The sequence below is a fragment of the Rhodamnia argentea genome, chromosome 7 (assembly GCF_020921035.1).
Source record: "Rhodamnia argentea isolate NSW1041297 chromosome 7, ASM2092103v1, whole genome shotgun sequence".
Taxonomy (NCBI): domain Eukaryota; kingdom Viridiplantae; phylum Streptophyta; class Magnoliopsida; order Myrtales; family Myrtaceae; genus Rhodamnia; species Rhodamnia argentea.
The window spans coordinates 3536507-3548999 of NC_063156.1; the positions used below are offsets into that span (position 1 = coordinate 3536507).

Here is a 12493-nt window from a genome sequence, read left to right on the forward strand (position 1 = left end):
TGGTAAACACATCCACCGTCACATGTCATCCGACTCGGCAATTTGAAGGTAAAATTCAACATGAACTAACATATAAAAAATTAGTTTGGAATATATATGTCATAAGTTTACCAGTTTTGGATTTTTCATGATATTAATCCATTGATTAACTTTAACCGTGCAGAATTAAGTACACCCCATGTCAAAAAGACCAAAGTGCAATCCTTATTTTTAATGTCAGCTCCGTTTTTTTCTTCTGAAAAAAATATTTGAAACTCAAAAATAATCCCTCATATTGCTTTAAATAATTAGTCAATGAAAAATATTTCAATTATTGACAACAATGTACGTCTAAACATTTTCGTGGAAGTTGAAAATATTTTCATTCATTTAGTTTTATAAGGAATATAAGAAATCATTTTTAGAAAAATATCTTTCGAATCATTCATTTTCACAAAATAAACACACCCGTAGTTTGAGGAATCCCTATACATATATTAAAATAAATTCAAATCACTATATAGTGAGGTTCATCGATCCACGGTCCAGTTCATTTTATCTAGGGAAAATGACACAAATGGTCTTTGAACTTTGATTCGATGCACAATGTGATTCCTAAACTTTTAATTTGTTAAATGTGATCATTGAACTTTAGCCCACTGTATAATGTGGCCCTGAAATTTTAATTTGTTCAATTTAGTTCCTAAATTTTTGGTGCATGTTCAATTTAGTATATCTAGACTATATTGTCTCTAATCTTAAATTAGTGGGAGAACTACATTGAACATCTTCATTCGGGGTCTACATTGAACATATATCAAAAGTCCATGGATCACATTAAACAAGTTAAAAGATCAAGGACCACACTATACATTAAGATAAAGTTCGGAGACCACATTGCACATTGAGTTAAAGTTTATGGATCATTTATGCCATTATCATTTTTATCAATTTCTCCCAAAAGGGTTGCCCCCCTATTTGCAGTAGTACAAGGCCACCGGTAGTACTACGCTACCAGCGCACACAACTGCAATTAGCTTAAGTAGAGTTGGAATCATCGACTTTGCTATGCCTCGCATCCGTAATTAGCTTAAAGTAGGGCTGGAATTCACCGACTTGTGGGGAGAAGTGTCAAAAAAGTCATAAACCTATTGCATTAGTGCCAATTTAGTCCTAAATCTTTTTTGGTACCAATTCAGTTATAAACCTTTTGTATTTGTGCCAATTAAGTCCTAAACCTTCCGTATTGTTGTCGATTCAGTCCTAAATCTTTTATATTTATACCAATTGAGTTAATCCAGTCAATTTTGATCGAAAATCGCTGACGTGGATATCGATTTTCCTACATGGCATGGCCAGAACTAACTTGGATATTTTTAAATATTATTTAAATATTTTAAATAATTTTTTAGCATTTTTTTGGTTTTTTTTCAAAATTATTTAAAATATCAAAAAAAAAAATATCCACGTTAGCGCTAACCGTGCCATGTAGGATAATTGACGTCCATGCCGGTGATTTTCAATCAAAATTGGCCGAATTGACTCAATTGACATAAATGCAAAATTTTTAGGACTTAATTGGCACTATTGTAAAAGGTTTAGAACTGAATTGACACTAATAAAAGGTTTAAGAATTAATTGATACAAATACAAAAGATTTAGAACTGAATTGGTATTAATGCAATAGGTTTAGGACTTTTTGACACTTTTCGCTTGACTTGTGCATTTCAACACACCATAGATAACATCGTGCCAACCAGTCTAGTCACGTCTCAGTACAATGCTTCAGCGAGATGGTAAAAGGATGGTGCTTGTCTCGGCACCTAGGCCTTCCAGGAAATCAGATAATTCAACCACAATAATTCACTTCTCACTACCAAAACTCATGCAAAACGAAAACAATGTCCAGCAAAAGAAATGGATAATTTGCCTTTTTAACTAGGTCTTCAAAATTGAATAAGAAACTTTGTGGCCAAAAGAGGTTGAAAACACTCCTTTCAAGGTAATTTCAATTAGAACCGCCTTTCAAAATTTTCAAATTACTCATTTAACGGAAATGATGATGTACAACATCACACGGCCCGTGAATCGAGGGCGCGATATTACCGGAAACTACTTTATCTTTCTAAGTGGAAGTATACGATGAACCTGTCTCTACGCTCCTTTTCATCTGTTTTGGAAGTTCACTTTGGCAATGGCACAAGCGAATATAGACGTGAAAATTAGCGGGAAGGCCAAAAGCACGATGGCTACGATATAGAGTTGATCGTAGTGATATCCGAAATAACTTTCCAGGAAGGCGCTGATCGTCGTTTGTTGTCCATAAGCCGTGATCTCCTTATGGATGTCTCCGTATTGCGAACTAAGCAGACCTCTCAAGGACCACGCGTTCGGGCATATCCAGTAAAACCAACGCCACCACGCTGGAATTTCCTGCCAAAAGGGGTGGAAAAAGACGAGCAGTTAGATGTGTTGAATGATAACTATTGCTGATGATTTAGCCCGACAGATATACTTCCGTCGTTTGATGATGGGTTGAATAAGAGACTTACGGGTCCAGGAATGAGGAACCCTGAGAATAGACCGAAGATGGTGTAGAAAAAACTCGCGAACAACGCAGCCACTTGGTACGTCGGTGTCAGTGAAACCAGCATCATTCCAAAGTAGTTGAAATAGAGCAGTGTACAAAACATGGAGTACAAGTACCAGAATACTTTATAGAATGAGACGTAGAAACCTATGGCAGGGAATGTGATCAGCACAAACAGTACTGCTTGTAGGAATATGTACGGAATTTCGATAACCACCTGCAACATACTTGAGGGGCATAATATCTTCGTTAAGATTCGGAAGAACGAGAAAGATATCGGCAATTAGTCAAAAGAATACATAGCAAATGAGAACAAAGCAGTGACCTGAGCAAATGAATAGGACCACGACGAGTACATTCCAGCAAATCTTTCCCTGTAGACAACGATGCGTTCTGTGGCAACAAATGGCAGAACCGAACTGCAGTTGCCTATCCCAGTGAATTGCACAAAGATAAACATCGATCCAAGTATGTTGAGAAGATCCTGCTCGTCATTTCTGCAAAAAAAAAAAAAAAACAATCATGCTTTAGCATTTAGATGGCGAGTTTTACAAGCTCCTATCCTGGTATTTGACAAGCTACAAAATATTTTTGCCAGACTTACTAGGTTTACGAACAACAACAACAACTTACATGTCCTTTCCTTTCTTCCAAAGGAGAGCGGCACACAACATGGAAGACGCCGCAATGAAAAGCAGGCGCATCAGGTTGTATTTAGGGCTTCTCCAGTAGGTTAAATGCTGTTTCCACAAGCATGTTTTGAACTGCTCCCACCTATTTTGCGGGAAGCGGGCAGAGAAACAAATTTCTTTTGTGCAAGCGTCCGGCAAACTTAGCTCTCTAACTAATTCATGGTTCATCCTACAGAGATCAACAAAATGCATCAGCAGACATCATTTCTTTTCCCATGGCAAGCACTCCAAGTTAGCATCACATGAGAGACAAAAGCACCAAATTTTGCCGATTGTGCGCTTAATGAGCACTTAATGTGTGCTTAACAAATGCTTTGAACATTTGTCTACTGTATGTTTACCTGCACTGATCAGACTCCTCATAAATGACACCGTAGTCTATACCAAGTTGAGATTCTAGCGATGGACTAGTGATCTCGAGCATCCACGTTGCAGGATTGTAATTATCCTTGATTTTTGGCACTCCAGGAATACTCTGGACAAGGGAAATGTAAGGATTCATCAGTCAAGCTTTCTAAATTCAGTGTAAGTTTTTTCATCTCCACTGTAGAGTACCTAATAAAACTATTTTGTATGGTTTTTCTTCTTTTTGGTCATTTTAGCAGTGGTTGCAGCTTATAACAGAAGTAATTCATACTCAACGACATGCTAATTACGAAAAAGAAGTTTAAAGTGAAGAGCTCACGCCTGAGGTGTAACACTTACCTCAAAATATTTAATAAGCTTATTCGAATGCATGCCAAGCTCTCCAGAGAATATCATTTGACCTCCTCTTTTCATCAGGATTAGCTGCATTGTTTGCCAAATGCGACATGCTTCAGTCATGTTATTCTCAGTTACTAATGCACTTAAACAAAATACGTTTGAGTTGTGCATCTTGTGAGAATTGACATGTGAAATGCAATGTACACCGAAACTCTTCTGGCTTAGCGTATAACTATAGCAAGTAAAATAGATTGTTATAGGAATGAATGCATTAGCAAGTTACCTCGTCAAAAGCCTCAAATATGTCAATGCTTGGTTGGTGAATTGTACACACAATTGTCCTCCCTGTGCTAACAATATTCTTCACGACTCGCATTACAATGGCAGCTGCTCTGGCATCCAGACCAGAAGTAGGTTCGTCCATGAATATGATCGATGGGTTAGAAACAAGCTCCACTGCTATAGTCAATCTTTTACGCTGCTCAGTTGATATTCCGGTTACACCAGGAACACCAACTATAGCACCTTTTATGTCATCTAGCTCAATCATTTCAAGTACTGCAGCCACAAATTCCTGATTGACAAACATAAAATTCAGTTGCGGTGCAGATTTAGCTACTAAGAGCTGCAAAATCTCGTCACTCGATTAGAGACGCGACAGACCAAATTTCGCTTTTCTTCTGCTTGCAGGTTTGATCAGCATGAGAATATCTAGTGTATACAAGTTCTTCGTGCTTCCTAAGACAACAGCTAATAATAGATCCATACAGATGATACTCTAAAATCAGTCCACTTGAGCACAAAGATTAAGCCGTTGATTGGCACATATCCGGACAACTGTCAACAAGTTTTTTCCAACAATTAGTAAAAACAGATTGAAATTCGTGTATCGAAATGTGATGTACACAAAAATTCCAGTTTTATCTACTTATTGAAAGCTCTGTTGCCCAATCTGTTTGTTCCCATCCGGTTCAAATATCAACGATTAGGGTATCAAAATGATTGTCAAATTCTATCCAGATGAAGAAATCTTACGGTTCTTGTATTGTTGTCAATGTCGGCTGGCAACCTTAACCAAGCTGAGTATGCCACCGATTCCTCAATTGTAAGTTGTGGAGAATGTATATCGGTTTGCTCACAGTAGGAAGATATTCTGGCATACGCGGCTTGAACTTTAGGATACCCACCAACTTTTATATCTCCTTCGATGAAACCGCCAGTTTTCCTTCCCGAAAGAACATCCATCAACGTTGTTTTCCCTGCTCCACTAATGCCCATCAAGGCCGTTAGGACGCCGGGTCTGAATGCTCCGGTAATATCCCGAAGAAGTTGTAGTCTTCTCTCTGGGAAACCTTGCTCTTTAAGTTTCTGGGAAACATTGGAGGTTCCGTCATACCAATCATTAGTCGATATGATATGCACAACAATACTTATGTTCAGCAACTGAACCGCCTCACCTTGGGTGTTTCGATGAAGTACCGAACATTTTCGAATGTCAGAGTTGTGGGCTCAAATGGTAAAACCATCCCTGTCCAATTTCAAAATTGCAATTGTCACTGGTACCAAAGGCAATATAAACTTATTTAAACTTTTCACCAGTACTCATGAATGTATGACATGAACCGTTCATTTGCAGTTCTGCAGATTTGAAATAGTTGATAGTCGACTAAGTGCTTATGAATCTTCTTACCTCTAACTTTTGTTTTTGTGGTGTCTTTGTTAGACTCCTGTTCTCCTAGAGTAGGATGGTTAATGTCTCTGTCTTTATCCAGCTGGGAGAGCTTCTTACTAGAGACAGCAGCTCGAGATCTACTCGGAGCTGTGATTAGCCGATAAATACAAGTTAATTAGTGAAAAAATGTCAACCACTGAGAATATTCTTAGCTTGCATTTTCAATTACCTTTAGAAAAACTTAGAGCACAGGTGAACCCAAGGTTGAAAACCATCCAAAATCCAATCAAAGCCCCAAGTGATATCCAGTAAAAGTAGTCGCTATAATTTAGACCATGCTTTTCCAGCACTTGTTGCCCCAGAGTTCCATTGAGAGATGAAACCTGCGAAGGATTATCAATCCTGTCAAATACTAAACACAACCACAGTCATGTTAAATCCACTCTTGGGAGACTGGTTTGTTCTTCAAGATGTCACCTTTTGCCACCTCGGATCGAGAAACTCATTAAGGGAAGCACCTATTTCTGCATATGACAATGGAGAGAACCAGAAGCCCCACTTCAACCAGCCGGGTAGAGAAGCTGCAGAGAGACAAGGTTTCTTAGTTCCTGTCACTTTGTCAAAAGTCCCTACCACAAGAATCGGTAAAACTGACAAACTTACGTTTTGGGATGACGAAGCCACCGAATAAATACAAGACAAGTAAAGAGAATAGACCGCAAATTGCTGCAACAGGTGGATTTCGAACCACGGAAGCTATCAACCGGAACATTGATATTGATACTTGATGCACTAGGAAGAGCAGGAAGAATTGATAAAAGAACCTGACAGTCATCCAATAAGTTGAAAGTGAGAATGGCAAAAAAATTCATATCATCTCTCTGATGTAGCAAATGTTCGGAATTACCGTTGTGGTTCGGGGCTATAACCAACTCCATAATAGGTAATAGCTGTCCACAGAAACGCATCAAGTAAAGAGAACGGGATTTTCAGAACGGCCGCTGGAATGGTATAAGCCCATGCAGGGTAGAAGAAAAAATCGCGTTGCTTGTAAAAGACTCTAAGTCTAGAAGCAGTCATTGCCAACTCCTGGATGCCAATAACCATGAGTCGGATGAGAGAGAAAAAAAGGGAACCCATGAAGAGATCCGCATGCACCAAATCGACTTTCATTCGTGTCCGCAAGAAGACGGTCACTGTTATAACTGCAACTACCACAATCTGCAAAGAGAAACCACCAACTCGATGAATTTCGCATACATTTCCCATTAACCATCTGGTATGACTGCATATATTGAGTACCAATAGGCAATACCTGTGTTGATTTGAAGACATGGACAAACCAGTTGCGCTTCATGAGGAGCCATTCTCTCGAAAGACACGCTTTGAACAACTCCCACTTTTTTAACGAGTAAATTTCCGAAGATAAGGCACTTCGCTGAAGCTCAGATTTCTCAAATGGCCTGGCAAGTTCCTCGTCTAGTTTCTTTGCTGAGGGAAGCTCTTTAAACATGCTTGCAAACATGCTTGGAGATATGAAAGTATAAGTCTGGTCTTCGCGATGCCAGTATTGTGCCTGGTCTTTTTGGGAAACTACCTGCCAAGAATTCCCAAAAAAAAGAGAATATGTCAGCACCGACCTTGCACAGTTCGAACATCCCTTTATTAAGCGAGAGTGCGTACTTCTTGGAGAAAGTCAGCAATGCCTTTTCGCGTTGGGCACTTGAAACCACAGTGTTCAAAGAAGCTGAGAACATCTGTCCGAGGTCCATGGTACGCTATATGTCCCTCTGCCATTAGGATTATGTCATCAAAGAGATCAAAGGTCTCGGGTGCTGGCTGAAGAAGCGACACCAAAATTGTGGACTCTGTTATGTGTGCCAATTGCTGCAAGCATGTAACGATCTGAAAGGTAGTGGAGCTGTCCAAGCCTGTTGATATCTCGTCCATAAATAAGACTCTCGCCGGACCAATTATCATTTCCCCTGGAAGAGAGGACATCATGAAAGATCTGTAATGAAGCCTAAACCTTCCAATGTGACATAGAAGCTGTGTCTATAAAGTTTGTCATCATTTGCTCGAAGTTCACATGAAACTAACCAGTCGTTAACCTTCTCTTTTGACCACCAGAAATTCCTCTGTTCATCGCATCCCCTACAATTGTATCTGCGCAGATGTCAATTCCAAGAACCTGAGAAGGCGAAAAATGGTAAAGAAGTGAAAGATCGCGTTTGAAAAAGAGAAAATTGGCTGGCCATTGCTTTTCTCCTGTATACATTACCTTCAATATGTAGTCTGTTTGGAGTGTTCTTTTCAGCCCTCCTACTGATATTGCCTGTTCATACATCATAAAGTCATCAGAAAAACCAGCATTTGCAAAATTGCCACTACAAGTGGAAAGTTGAAAGACCAGAAAAAAGATTAATCCAACTTTGTGCAAACATTAACCTTCATGTATGTGTCTATGCTTGGCTCTGGATTAATTCCTGCTTGCTTCTCCCTTTTACTAACTTCTTTCAATATGTCTTCAATCAAAGGCAACACAAATAGGATCAGAAATGATCACCGGAATAAACAATAACTGCCAGGTCGGAGAATAAGCCAGTACCTGCCCTTCCTCCGATGCCCTGACAACGCGCAGAGAAGTCAAGCGTCTCCCTCACGGTCATCTCGGAAATGTGCAAATCATATTGGCTTATGTAGGCCGAAGTTTTCTGAGGAACAAACTCATTCAGCTTGTAGCCATTGTAGGAAATCTCTCCCTTGACCTTGATCATACATCATTTGTCAATACCGCTGATCTTACATTTACTCGTCATCATTTGCGTCGAGTATGTTTTAACTATAGTAGGTGTTATCTCTAACAAATTGAATAGCAAAAAGGTAATACCTTGAGCGATTTCTCTGATTTGCCTGCTAATGCTTGTAATAAGGTGGTCTTTCCGCATCCCGGTGGACCTAGCAATAATGTCATACTGCAACAATTTCGAGAGGTAAAGATTGCGCCGCGTAACCACATCATGTATATCAACTTGTCAATCTGAATCAGTGTATACTCTAATCTAAGCTTAACTAACCTGGCAGGCTTAAGGACGCCGCTAATGTTCTCAAGAATTCGTATCTTGTTCCCCTGGGACTTGCAGCCAACCTTATTTGTTGGAGCCTGCTTCACAGGAAACAAAAGGGATCACGGTTCCTGTGCTTATATGTCCTATCAAGTTCACCAGAATGGACCACAACAGCTTGATGGAATAGAGAAGCAGTTGCATGAGCTAATTATATTGACATCAAAATACACCAATTAAGGACAACAAAAATCAAATTCCTCGTAAGACTTGTCTTGAGAAAAATAGGTAGTCAGTTTTCTATACGAAGAAGGCACAGTGCAACCCGGATGTCGCGCCCCGTCGATTCACGACAAGCGAAACATTTGGAACTAGATGCTTTTCAATCTGTTTTCCCATCGAGACACGGATGTCCTAAAACTGCCAATTCCCTGACAGTAAGATCCATGTGGAACTCGCGGCTGATCTCGATGTCCCGTCCTGACGTCTCAAAAAAAATGAAGTAGTTCTTCGAAACTCCGACCTTCAACAGAAGTGTCAAAACTTGTAGGCTTATGTTACCCAAACGTACTGTTCACAACTGATAATTTGTTCTTTGACTTCAATTATAACATTCAACAGAAGCGCCAAACATACTGTTCACAACAGAGGAGAAAATCTCACGTAGAAAATGGATTTGAGTGCGTTCCAAAGAGTTGGGATGTGTTCCCCATGAACGGCATCGCTGTCTGCTTCTGTGCACAGATTCTGATACCTCACTTCCACCGTCGGCAATTCAAGGCCCACCCTGAACAATTATAATATCATATTAGCTGCACTCTGGCTTATTAAAATAATTGAAGATGCGTGAAACCCAAAAAAAAAAAATAATAATAATAATAAAGGGTCTTCCTTTCACTAGTGCTGTAAAATCATAGAACAAGCGTAAAAGTACAGAACGTCTGCCTCTGCACTCGCGCGCGTAGCTTCCGAAGAAGCCGGAGATTGTCCTCTTCGATCTTCTTCAACAGGCCGTCCATGAACACCCGCCTCTCCAACTCCCCGAGCTTCGCCACGTCCACCACCTCGCCGCCGAGCACCGCAGCCCTCAGCCGCCGGTACGTCGGCAGCCGCTCGATCGCCGCCCACTGCGGCTCCAGCTCTTCGTCCTCCCGCCGGGGATCCCCGGCGAACGCGGACGCCCCCTGGCTCTCCGAATCGGCGAGGCTCCTGAAGCTGCTCGAGGCAAGGCGGTGCAGCGACGATGAGGAGAAGCGCCGGCTCCGTCCTCGCTGGGTCTCGGAGGGCTCGATCATCACCGACGAGGCCGGGTCGTCACTCATGGTGGACGACCGTGCCCCGCGCGATCGCTCTTGATCGTTTCGGACAAATGCAGGCGGACGTCTACCTTATAGTGTCGTGGGTGGGATGCCGCGCCGCCCGACCTCCCAACAAAGAGACCGTCGCATCCCCCAACGAGAGCGAGATGCTAACGAGAAGGCGAATCATGGGCTAACCTAACAATCACTTTTTAGGACAAGTGTATTCCCCGTGGAATTCTGCAAGTTGCTCCATTGTCTTCTTCGTGAGATTCTGTTACGTTATTGAGTTGACTTCACCATTGATGTTCACTTGGTTCTTAACTTATTTTTATATTCTGAAATCGATGTAAGCCGTGTCGGGGAAGCGTTCGACCAAAAAAAATATATATATATATATATATATATACCGGGAAAATGTTTGCATAACCCTAATCACATCTTCTTCTCTAAACTTGTCAGCAAATCCAATCGAGTTCTAAGGCTATCAAGAAGTACAATCAAATTCTAAACATTGTATATATATATATATATATATATATATATATATATATATATATATATATATATATACCGGGAAAATGTTTGCATAACCCTAATCACATCTTCTTCTCTAAACTTGTCAGCAAATCCAATCGAGTTCTAAGGCTATCAAGAAGTACAATCAAATTCTAAACATTGTCACTAAAGTGCAATTGAGTTAAAAAACTTTTAAAAGGCATAATCAAATCCCAAAATTTGTAGAATTGATTCAATCGAGTCCTTTCGTGAACTGCACTTTTTGAGAATTTTAGAATTCTATTACATTTTTGTGATAAGTTTTAGGATTTGATTGTACTTTTTGAAAGTTTTAAGACTCGATTGCACTTTCGTGACAAATTCTACTACTTGATTGCATCGATTGCACTTTCGTGACAAATTCTACTACTTGATTGCATTTTTTGAAAGTTTTACTACTCGGTTTTAGAATTTTTAATACATTTATCTCTTTTTTTTTTTTTTTTTAGGTGATCGTGAAACCCATTTGGATAGATTTATTCGTAATAATCACGAAAATGGGAAGAAAAAAAAAAAAGGGTTGGCCTGGGTTGGCTCACCTCTGCACTCGCTGACGGAGCTTCTGGAGGAGCCGGAGATTGTCCTCTTCGATCATCTTCAGCAGGCCGTCCACGAACACCCGCCTCTCCGTGTCCCTGAGCTTCGCCACGTCCACCACCTCGCGGCCGAGCACTGCCGCCCTCAGCCGCCGGAAAGTCGGCAGCCTCTCGATCGCCACCCGGAGCAGCTCCATCTCATCGTCCTCCCGCCGGCTATCCTCGCCAAATGCCGAAGGCGCCTGGTCCTCCGACTCGACGACGCTCCTGAAGCTGCTCGAGGCGCGGTGGCGCAGCGACGAAGAGAAGCTCCGGCTCCGTCTCCGCTCCATCATGGACGAGGCCGGCTCATCGACCGCTGTGGACGACTGGGCCATTGCGATTGTGGTTGATCTTTTTGGGGCAAAGGCAGGGGAAGTTTTTCTTATATAATGCGAGGCGGGCGCCGTGCCGGCTCAATTAATGCGTGCGAAGGGTATTGGTCAATTTCAGCCATTATCTTTGAACGAATGCATGCTCTATGATTAATGCGTTATTCTTCTTCCGGGGCCGGCAAACCTCGTGGCCACGCGGTGCTAAGTCAACTTAGAGTTGCCAAATTTCCATTTTTTTGCGCACAAGATTCTGCAATCCGCAATTTGATTGTATAACTACATAAGGGTTAGCTTAGTTTGTCGACACGATTTCGAATTGATATCTCGAAAGTTCGACATTAATTCTGATCACGATGTCCCGATTAGGGTTTTCGTGCCCGGCGCACCCCTGATTCCAGTGCAATAAGACCGGCCTAGAAAGAACAAAGAACGGAAAAAAGAAATACGCAAAGATAAAAGATGATGCTCTTGCAAACCGAAAGAGAAACAAATTCTTACGAGACCACTGGTTGGCAATTATTGGAAAGAAAATCATCGGACAATTAATAAGTTTGGCCCCCCCGAAGTAAGCTCGGCTTCGCACTTGATTTTTGCTTAAAAGCCCGGTTTTGCGAAGTACTTCCGCATCATAAAATTAGAAGAGGCCCGCGCACACCATGGAGGTACGACCACCATGGCCGGCCACTTTTTTCACCGGCGTTCAGCCGACGGGGCGAATGGATACATATTCATCCAGTGTAGGGGGGTCATTTGACAAAACAAAACTAAGTGTAAGGGGTACTTTGCAATGCTCGGCTCCCTTCTAAGGACTAGTTGGATTTTGTCCCTTACAAATTCAAATTCCGTGCAAATCAGAAATTGGCCGAACCCGTTTTATACGGAGTCAATTTTTGCTCCCAAGATGATTCTCCTAGTCCTTACCGTCGACGTAAGAAAAAACTCGTCGGCACCACGAAGGACAATTGGCGTTACAGAAACTAGAAAGAAGATGGCTCTCGTTGACTGACCAATTCATCCATTAAAT

At 41.3% G+C, this 12493-nt stretch overlaps 1 protein-coding gene across 1 annotated transcript; it reads right to left on the bottom strand.

The window, feature by feature from the left end:
* Positions 1-2027: 2027 nt before the first annotated feature.
* LOC115756254 (pleiotropic drug resistance protein 3-like) lies at positions 2028-11487 on the bottom strand. Its single transcript, XM_048281686.1, has 24 exons — positions 11099-11487; positions 9367-9490; positions 8716-8801; positions 8529-8613; positions 8247-8406; positions 8087-8163; positions 7920-7973; positions 7739-7829; positions 7322-7623; positions 6954-7235; positions 6546-6859; positions 6302-6462; positions 6116-6219; positions 5868-6021; positions 5657-5785; positions 5424-5494; positions 5002-5334; positions 4250-4540; positions 3967-4050; positions 3603-3736; positions 3203-3430; positions 2895-3066; positions 2532-2786; positions 2028-2412 (listed from the first exon to the last, which is right to left on the bottom strand). Exons 1-24 carry the CDS (start codon positions 11470-11472, stop codon positions 2146-2148), a joined length of 4332 nt encoding a protein of 1443 aa, XP_048137643.1. The 5' UTR covers positions 11473-11487; the 3' UTR covers positions 2028-2145.
* Positions 11488-12493: the final 1006 nt, after the last annotated feature.